Source organism: Salmo salar, chromosome 03 (assembly GCF_965601325.2).
Source record: "Salmo salar chromosome 03, fSalSal1, whole genome shotgun sequence".
Lineage (NCBI taxonomy): Eukaryota > Metazoa > Chordata > Actinopteri > Salmoniformes > Salmonidae > Salmo > Salmo salar.
In genome coordinates, this window is record NC_138293.1 from 53,614,561 (window position 1) to 53,623,331 (window position 8,771).

At 41.2% G+C, this 8,771-nt stretch overlaps 1 protein-coding gene across 1 annotated transcript; it reads right to left on the reverse strand.

Moving 5' to 3' along the window:
- Window positions 1-690: 690 nt before the first annotated feature.
- LOC106600702 (transmembrane protease serine 9) lies at window positions 691-8,528 on the reverse strand. Its single transcript, XM_014192267.3, has 10 exons — window positions 8,414-8,528; window positions 5,835-5,855; window positions 5,519-5,681; window positions 4,958-5,229; window positions 4,385-4,521; window positions 3,873-4,146; window positions 3,563-3,740; window positions 2,444-2,700; window positions 2,047-2,144; window positions 691-1,951 (listed from the first exon to the last, which is right to left on the reverse strand). The coding sequence occupies exons 1-10, from the start codon at window positions 8,469-8,471 to the stop codon at window positions 1,610-1,612; spliced, it is 1,800 nt and encodes a 599-aa protein (XP_014047742.2). The 5' UTR covers window positions 8,472-8,528; the 3' UTR covers window positions 691-1,609.
- Window positions 8,529-8,771: the final 243 nt, after the last annotated feature.

Sequence of the window (8,771 nt, forward strand, 5' to 3'; positions counted from 1 at the left end):
TGACAGTATTGCGCCAAACCTACCGAATTCATATGATTTCTAGAATGTTTTATTTATATGCCTCAACTTTTTACTGTATGTTTTACAATTTGTATTGTGTTAACTATTACCCACTAATTGGTAGCCACCGTCAATTATACCCACATTTATAACTGTCACTTTAGTTTGTTTCCTTATATTTTGCATCATTCCATTGTTAGTTCACCTTTCATCTGTCACATCCGTGTGTTTATTCCTGAGGATCACTAGAAATAGTGGATCATATTAAGCCGACGTATTACAGGTTGGGTAATACTTTGGGACATGTAGCCTATTTGAATCATTATGGAATGCAGACCATACTGTACGTCGCAGTTTAAACTTGGTGCACAGTTCATGACAATTGGACAGTTGTCATTACAATTCCATGATTAGTGTGGATAATTATGGTAGATTTATAGGACTCTGGTTGGAGGACTCCCAATTTTGTGATCCCCCACACAAAAATATTCCTGGAATTACAACCAGGATTTCTGGAAAACCATTTTGTAGTCTGTCTGAATTACATCAGCCAGGGTAGGAATTTTGGGAAAGTTTGTGGAATTTTGCAACCCTACAAGAAATGATATGAGAATAGTATTATAGGAAAATATGATACATTATCAATTTTGATTGTAGAAAAAAATATAAACAGTTGACTAGACAAAGGCACACAAAGCAAATATACATTTATTTACTCATTTGACTGTTTTACAGAAACTTTTTTTTTTATGGAATTGTGTTAATTCACCACTGACATTTAGGACTACTTCCTGCATAGAGCAGGTTCTTGAAGTAAAGCAAAATATCTTAGCTAAATGCTTTCAGAACATGAACATAAAAAAATTGTAATTTATCATTTACATTTCTGTACACAAAATAAAGTATTACCCTGCTTACATAGGGTAGAGATAATTGTTAAAACACACAATTATATTCAAAGCTTAGTTAGAAACATGATGAAACACAAAATATACCTTCCGACAGGCAGCATTTTGGATTCCATTCTTCAATTCATTTAGAACAAGTTTTGTTAAAACGATCATAACATTGTGATTTGTTAAGTATATAATAATCCATGACACATGTCCAGTAAAGTGCAGTATGACTATCTTATAGTTCAGTGCATGTTGGCTACTTGCCATTTTGGCTCACAGATACTGTAGAATAGACTACTATAATCTTTGGAGAAAGTCAAGTGTGCTACTACAGTCATATTCATCTGGATATTAATATGTAACACTGTTACACATGCCCAGACAGCTTTGAACAGAACATTTTGCATATTGCAACTTAAACAGTGCTGTGCTTGAGTCAACAAATATTGTCCAGAAAATGTTACTGATACAAAAAAAGCAAAAATATATATTACTGATTGGATTTGACATAGTAAAGAAAAACAAAGGGGAAATTGTAAACATTCATAATTCAAGTGACTGGAGATGAAGGCTCCCTGAATTCAACGTTGCAATCCTGGCTTTGACACTGCCAGTCACTGCCAGAAATTGATTAATTGCTAGAAAAATAGACTTTTGATTGGTTGGAAGTTACAGAAAGGGCTTGTCAATGGTTGCCATGGAGTTGCTTAGCGTCAATCCCAGCCCAACAGGAGGACAGAGGAGAGTGAGAAGAGGAGGACAAGGAAGAGAGAGAAGGAGGAGTGGGCCAGGGAAGCTGAGGGGGTCGTGGGAGTAATGGTTGTGGCGGGGAATAGTAAGGTTCCCAATGTGGAAGTCAGGAAGTCCTTAAAGTGGGAGGTTTTGGTGAAGACTTGGTTGGGGGAGGCGCGAGGACTCCGGCTCAATCGTGCTTTGCTAGTGCTGTTAGTGCTGGTGGTGTTGCTGCTTGTGGTGTTGCTGCTATCGACAGTCAACACAGCAGTCTGAAACCATGAGTTGCCCTGCTTACACATCAGAGGACCACCCACATCACCCTATGGGGAGAGAAGCAGAGAAAAACATGGGTTAATATGGTCATACTGTTATGTGCAAAATAGTAAGACAGATTTATAGATCAACTGTGCCGTACCTGCAGTAGTGTCACAGGTTCGGTGCAAATGTTTTCCGTAGACGAAACATTCACGCATTCCACCACAGAGGTCTGGAACTCCTGCAGGACTTGCTCAGCTGAGGACAAAGAGAGAGTTTATTACTTATCATACCAATACACACACACCCACCCACACTCCTAAGGTCGTATCTTTCCGGAAACAATCCCTAGCCAGCCCCTACCCTAGGCATGTGTGTACATCTGAGAGGCCTGGATAGGGTGTAAGCAATATGTTGAAATTCCCACCTATCCTATCAAAGGAAAGGTGGACCAACAGTACTTCCATTGCTTTTCCAATTCTTTCAGATCTATAGAGCTTGTTACTGAACAGGCACATTTCTAAGAAACACACAAAGACAGTTGTCCATCCACTCACCCCCACCCTGGCCAGTGCCCCAGCCAGCCACCCAGCACTTAGTCCCTGTGCTGAAGGTGCTGGTTCCCTGGTCCAAACAGATAGGCTGGATGTAGTTTGACAACTTGGGTTTGCTGGCCAGTCGGAGGATGGCCACGTTGTTGCCCGTCAAGTTGCTCATGGTGATGTTGATGACATTCAGGGTTACCTCGTTAGGGTTGGAGCCGTTTTGCTTCAGACGACCCAGGATCACGGTCCATTGAGAGGCATTGGGCTGGCTGGAGAGATGGAATGAGTTGTGTTTAGTGTTTAGAAATGCTTATGTACTGCCTATAAATGTGATATGTAGGGGTTATGTATGTGTTATGAAGAATGTGTTATTCCCTAGGTAGACACCTGTCATACAATATACTACTTTTTGGGCGACCGACCAAATTCGCATAGAAATTTCATTCCCGTCGAAAGCAAGTCTAAGAAGTGGTAGATACGTTGTATGTATGCTATTTCTATGGTTCCTGTTCTGAAGTTTTGCATCTTTTACTTTCAGTTTTTTACACCAGCTTCAAACAGCTGAATATACAATATTTTTGGTTATGGAAAATATATTTCACAGTGGTTTAGAATGTACAATGATTCTCTACACAATGACTGCTTGTTTTATCACATAAACTGAAGTTAGACAAATGGTGGTGCGATTTCGGCATAGTGCATCTAACTCTTTAGTATGAATGTTGTCATCATTTTGAATGCAATTATGATTGTAGCAAGTTGACATTTTCTTACTTAACATAAGTATGAATTAAATTCATATGTACTGCTTATGAATGTGACATGTATGGGTTATGTATACTGAACAAAAATATAAACCCAACATGTAAAGTGTTGTTCCCATGTCCCTAAAATGATTTTCACTAGCACAAGGACTGTATGGATTTCCTACATCGGACTAATTAACCTTGGTTAACCTTTTGCATGAGGGTTGAAAAGGAAAGTGTCACTAAATGTTAATGTAATGGCACCTTCAAAAATCTAAATGTAGGTTATATGACTAGATTTCCTTAGAATATGTCATGACTGACATTTTAATCCGGCACTTAACTACTTGCTCTCCCCTTTGAAATACAGGTAGAGTTAACTTACCTGGAGAAGCAGCTAGCGTCGCTCATGACAGAGTCCACCGCCACTAACGTGCCCCCGCAGACGTGTGCTCCGTTTTTCTGTAGGCTGGCTATCCAGGGCCACAAGCCTGCTGTCGCCAACGAGCTTCCCCCACCAATACGGGAGTTCAAAGAGGGGCTAGCGCTGCCACACACCACAGCTGCAGAGGGAGAGACAGATACAAGTTTGAGAGACAAATAAAAGGGAGTAATCCAGTAGTCAGATTTATCACAGAGGTAGAGATTCACATCAATGTTTAGTCATATGCACAAGATAGACTATAGGTACGTACGTGCGGGTGTGGTTGTAGGGGGGGGGGTGGTGATTCTGACTAATGGCAGAGCAGTGCAGGTGACACTGAGGTCAGAGTCAGTCCCATTGGATGAGAAGGTGATGAAGCCTGGTTGGGCACTGGTAATCTGGCTGTTGATCCAGGTCTGGTACTGGGAAACTCTGCCGTACACACCAGGGAAATTTGCCAGAGCACAGCTGTTGCCAAAACTTACAACGCCAGACTGGATCCAGCGAGTACCCTGTTTGCTCACAAGCGGACCTCCTGAGTCCCCCTATGCATAGACAGATTTACAGTGTCACTGGGATTGAATTGTCACAGGATTATGAAATATAATGGGTTGGTTTCCCAGATGAAGCCTAGTCTCAGACAAATAATTATTTTCAAATGGGGAATCTCTATTGAAAATTATTTTTAGTCTAGGATTAGGTATAACCTGTTTTCGGAGAATTGGCTCAATGTGTAATTGACTGACACTGTAATAAACAAAAAGGACACCCAAGAGATTTTACCTGACAGGAATCCTTTCCTCCTGCTGATAGACCAGCACAGATCATGTTGTCAGTGATGGTGCCAACTCCATAATTACAGTTACACTGCCTGTTTCCCACTACAGGCACATCCACCTCCTGTAGGATCTGTGGTACAGCTGGGATGATAAACCGAAAATGTAGTCACCATCCACTTATCACAGGCATTGCTGATATTCTTCACTACGATAAGTAGCTCATACTAGACAATGTGAAGTTTGAAATGAAATCAGTTTGCTAATATGGGTGATTGTTAATGGGACAATTGATAGCTACAACAATAAAACTAGTATTAGTTTAAAGGCTAATCAAAAAAACTGGGGCACATGAATGTTAAACTTATCGTTCCATTTATCGTTATCGCATCAATTCAGGTAATTTATTGCGGTATACATTTTTGTCCATATCGCCCAGCTCTAGTCTGTGGTGAGGGCAGGGACACTGAGGAGACTTTCAACCCCATAAGAAAAAGGGCTTCCTCAACATACACAAGACCTCTCATAATTCTGATCCATTATCAGTAGTAGTTAAAACAAGCTATATCTGTGGACTCACATCCTTCACTGCTGAGGGTGCCCCAGCCTGTGACCCAGCTAGTAGTGCCAGCATAGAAGGAGCTGCCTTGTGCAGCTAGGCAGACTGGCCGGATGTAGTTGGTAAAAGTCACGGAGGAGGAGAGCTTCAACAGACACATGTCGTTGTCACTGGTACTACGGATGTAGTTGGGGTGGCAGATGATCTGAGTGACCGTAAGGCTCACTTCATTAGGGTTGGAGCCCTGCTGGTTCTGACGACCCAGGTAGACCAGCAAATTTGATGTACTGGTGCTGAGAAAATGAGAGTTTCAAGTTAGAATTGTATTAAATGTTTGAAGGGCCTGTAGCACCCACTTCAGCAATATTTGAATATTATCATTATTTACAAACTGCTTCCCTTAACTTCCCACATCTCATTTTGAAAACATGATGGGGAGGAAAGTCTGTTTACTGTCCCAAAAAAACATTGTGGTTTTATGTGATCACATGAAAATCTAAATCTATTATTATTATGACAGTTTGTAGAAATACTACAATACAGATTTGATTGAATTAAGTCGTTTAATTTATGGGTCCTCACCTGGGAAAGCAGTGAGCAGCAGTCAGCACCCACTCTTTGTTAATAAGGGATCCCCCACAAAAATGTCTGCCAGATTTCTGCAGACTGGCCTGCCATGGCCAACTCCCTGGACGAGCATCCTGACCCCCCACGATCCTAGTGTTGAGAGGAGAGATTCCACACACTAACAAAGACACAGATGGGCGAGGGATTACAAAATATAACACACAGGAAGTGAATAGATTAAAGCTCACTAGTTAGTCAGTGAATAGGAGCATGGTTAAGTCATTCAATTAGGAAAATAACAGACATTTGATTGAAAAAGGAGGGGACTTACCATCCAACTGAGAGTGAGACACTGAAAAACAGGAGAAGCAGAAAACAGTTGAACAGTTTGGTTTTGGCACACTGTGGGCAAACATGTAATTCATAACTCTTTTCACCCCATTGGTTTTATAGTAGAAACATACTGTCTGTCTGTCTGTCTGTCTGTCTGTCTGTCTGTCTGTCTGTCTGTCTGTCTGTCTGTCTGTCTGTCTGTCTGTCTGTCTGTCTGTCTGTCTGTCTGTCTGTCTGTCTGTCTGTCTGTCTGTCTGTCTGTCTGTCTGTCTGTCTGTCTGTTTCTGGTGTCCATACAGACTTTTCCTCTGAACAAACTATTTCATCTGTTTTCTTATTATGAGTCTGGATTGTTAAACCAAACGCCATCAATCAAAATGTCTTTCATCACTGTGTATGTTACCTAATACTGCTGTCCACTTAACATTGTCCAGAATGTAGTTAACACTAATTAGCACATTACCTATTGAAACAACCTAGGAGAATAGATTACTCTCAGAATTACTAAGATATTGTTATACTAATACTAATGTACTAATACTAGATAAATATATTTTGGGGACCAAAGCCTTATGAATAAGATAGAGGATGAGGAAATATATACTGCATCTTTAGAGGAGAGCTAAAGAAAAACAGGCTCATCAGGAAACAAAGAACAAAATAAAATGCACAATCATTCAAAGAAAGCAATGTGGTCACAACAAACAGTCATCATTGCTGTATGACTGTATGGGGATTTCCCATGAAAGAATACTTGGTCATGTTTTATAATTCATTCTAAGACTTGTCTAAACAGGATAGTTCACCCAATCACCATTCTCTTGCCACTACTGTTGTTTTGAATCTTCTCTGTATGTGACAAATCAATGGTGTAAAGAGGCTTCCTCTCCTCATCTACGTTCCTTTATTTGAGCTAATCTAAAAGAACTGGACAGGAGAAATTAAGCCCACTGCTAAACGTCTGTCATAACACTTTCACCTCCTGTCTTTTCAGACCAGTGAAGCTAAAGGAGCACCCTACCTCTGGGTGCTCTATGGGCGTGACTGTCAGGTTGACTGGCTGGCTTCACATTCAGTCCCCACCCACTAACTTAAAATCAGGTAATGTTTTTTAATGAATGTATACAACATAGAGGTAAACAAACAAATCAGACTTATCTACAAACTGATTTTTGTTTCTACAAGTTCATTGCATTACATAATGAACATATAAAATATTCTATTCCATCCAACTGTTTTTTGTGACGACAAACACGACCAATGTTCATACACTTTAGAACATCAATTTCTTCCCTGTACTCTGCCCTTAAGACAAGTACAGACGAGCATTGCATTGGTGACTCAAGTTTCCATTAAGATGGAATATGTCATTATCAGCTGATGGCACAACATTTCCTTTACATGCTAATTGAACTAGTGTTAAAAAGCCATTCAATGGTCTTGCGCAACTCTCCAAACACTTCAGAAGGCAATCACACACACGCACACGCCCACACACACACACACCAGTGAAAGACTGATAGGCCTAATTAAGGTGCATCTTTTTCACGTCAGGTCCAGTGGCACAATCAGGGGCACCAAGTGTCAATCATTTTACAGGCGCGTTGATACTGGATTTACAGCTGTATTAGATCTAAGAACAAACCACAGTCACACAGGCCGCAGATGTGGTTCATGTTTCAATTTACAAATAGGTCTTTAGAATAGAGACGTCTCTTCTTGACAGTGCTTTAGATTTTTCTCTCAGGCTGTTCACAGATGCAAATTCTCATGCAAAATATAGTCCTGAAGGGGATTCGTCTGGCTGCCTAGTTTGTATTATGTTGTCCCCCATTTTCTCGTCAGGATGCTTCATATCCACACTGCTCGCTAACCCAGAAGTCACCCGCTCCAATATGTCTGGTTAACACTAGTTTACACAGCCAAAGTCATAAACCCTGCCTATTTCTACAATTTCAAACCTAACCTTAATCACACTGCTAACTTAAAGCCTAAATTAACCTTAAATTAATACCGATAGACAATTGTGGGAACCAATGTGTCGGAGGCAAACACGGTCAAAGAAAAACCCCAGCTGGCCTATACCCTCCCCTAGCCCGGATGACGCTGGGCCAATTGTGCACCGCCCTTGGGAGCTCCCGGTCACGGCCGGCTGTGACAACTTGGGCTAACACCCCCTTCACTTCCTTATGGCTTAGAAATTAGATGTATAAGTTCAACTGGTCCACAAACCCTAAAACACACTGACCCTTTTGCAGTGTAATTACGTTATGTTGCCATGAGGCTCCACTTTAGACTGATAAATGTCTTTAAGGACACACGTTATACCTCGCTCACACAACATACATTCACGTCTTAGACAAATATTTGACAAATGTGAACCTTCTGCCTTAAATTAGGCACAGGACCTCCCTCAAGGCCCAAAACAGTGTAATCGGCTATGCCTGTATTCTATAAATAGTCAATACGGCCCATATAGCCCACCACCAATAAAATTCTAAACCTGACCAACTCATTGACTCCATTCACCAGTCAATAGAAGGAAAGCAGTGGAATAACAGGAATCTCGTCTCTTACCTTTTGAAAAGAGAGCAACTAGTAGAGTCACCAAACAGAGCACTTTGGAGACTTCCATCGTTTCAATGCCCGCCACTACAGCCTGTCCTGTTGAGTGTTCATACTTTTATACTCCACCCTGCCTTCACTCCTCCCCTTTATCTATCTTCCTCTCCCACACTGAAACCTGAGACATACATATACCCGGAAACACCTGTTCTCTCTCCTCCCACTCTCCTCTTTCTCTCTTCCCTGAAGCACATAGTGCGTAAAAATCACCTGGCCTTGGTTGCAAAACTCACTACCGAGTTGCAAACTGCCTCTAGAAGCAACATCAACACAAGAACTGTTCACAGCCAATGGACTCTGGAGCAGTGGA

Excerpts from the sequence above, each read along its gene's own strand:
- LOC106600702 (XM_014192267.3), bottom strand. The coding sequence starts at position 8,471 with ATGGAAGTCTCCAAAGTGCTCTGTTTGGTGACTCTACTAGTTGCTCTC. Across the intron at positions 5,856-8,413 it reads AGTTGCTCTCTTTTCAAAAG|TGTCTCACTCTCAGTTGGAT; the intron begins GTAAGAGACGAG and ends CCTGTTTTTCAG. Across the intron at positions 5,682-5,834 it reads GTCTCACTCTCAGTTGGATG|TGTGTGGAATCTCTCCTCTC; the intron begins GTAAGTCCCCTC and ends TGTCTTTGTTAG.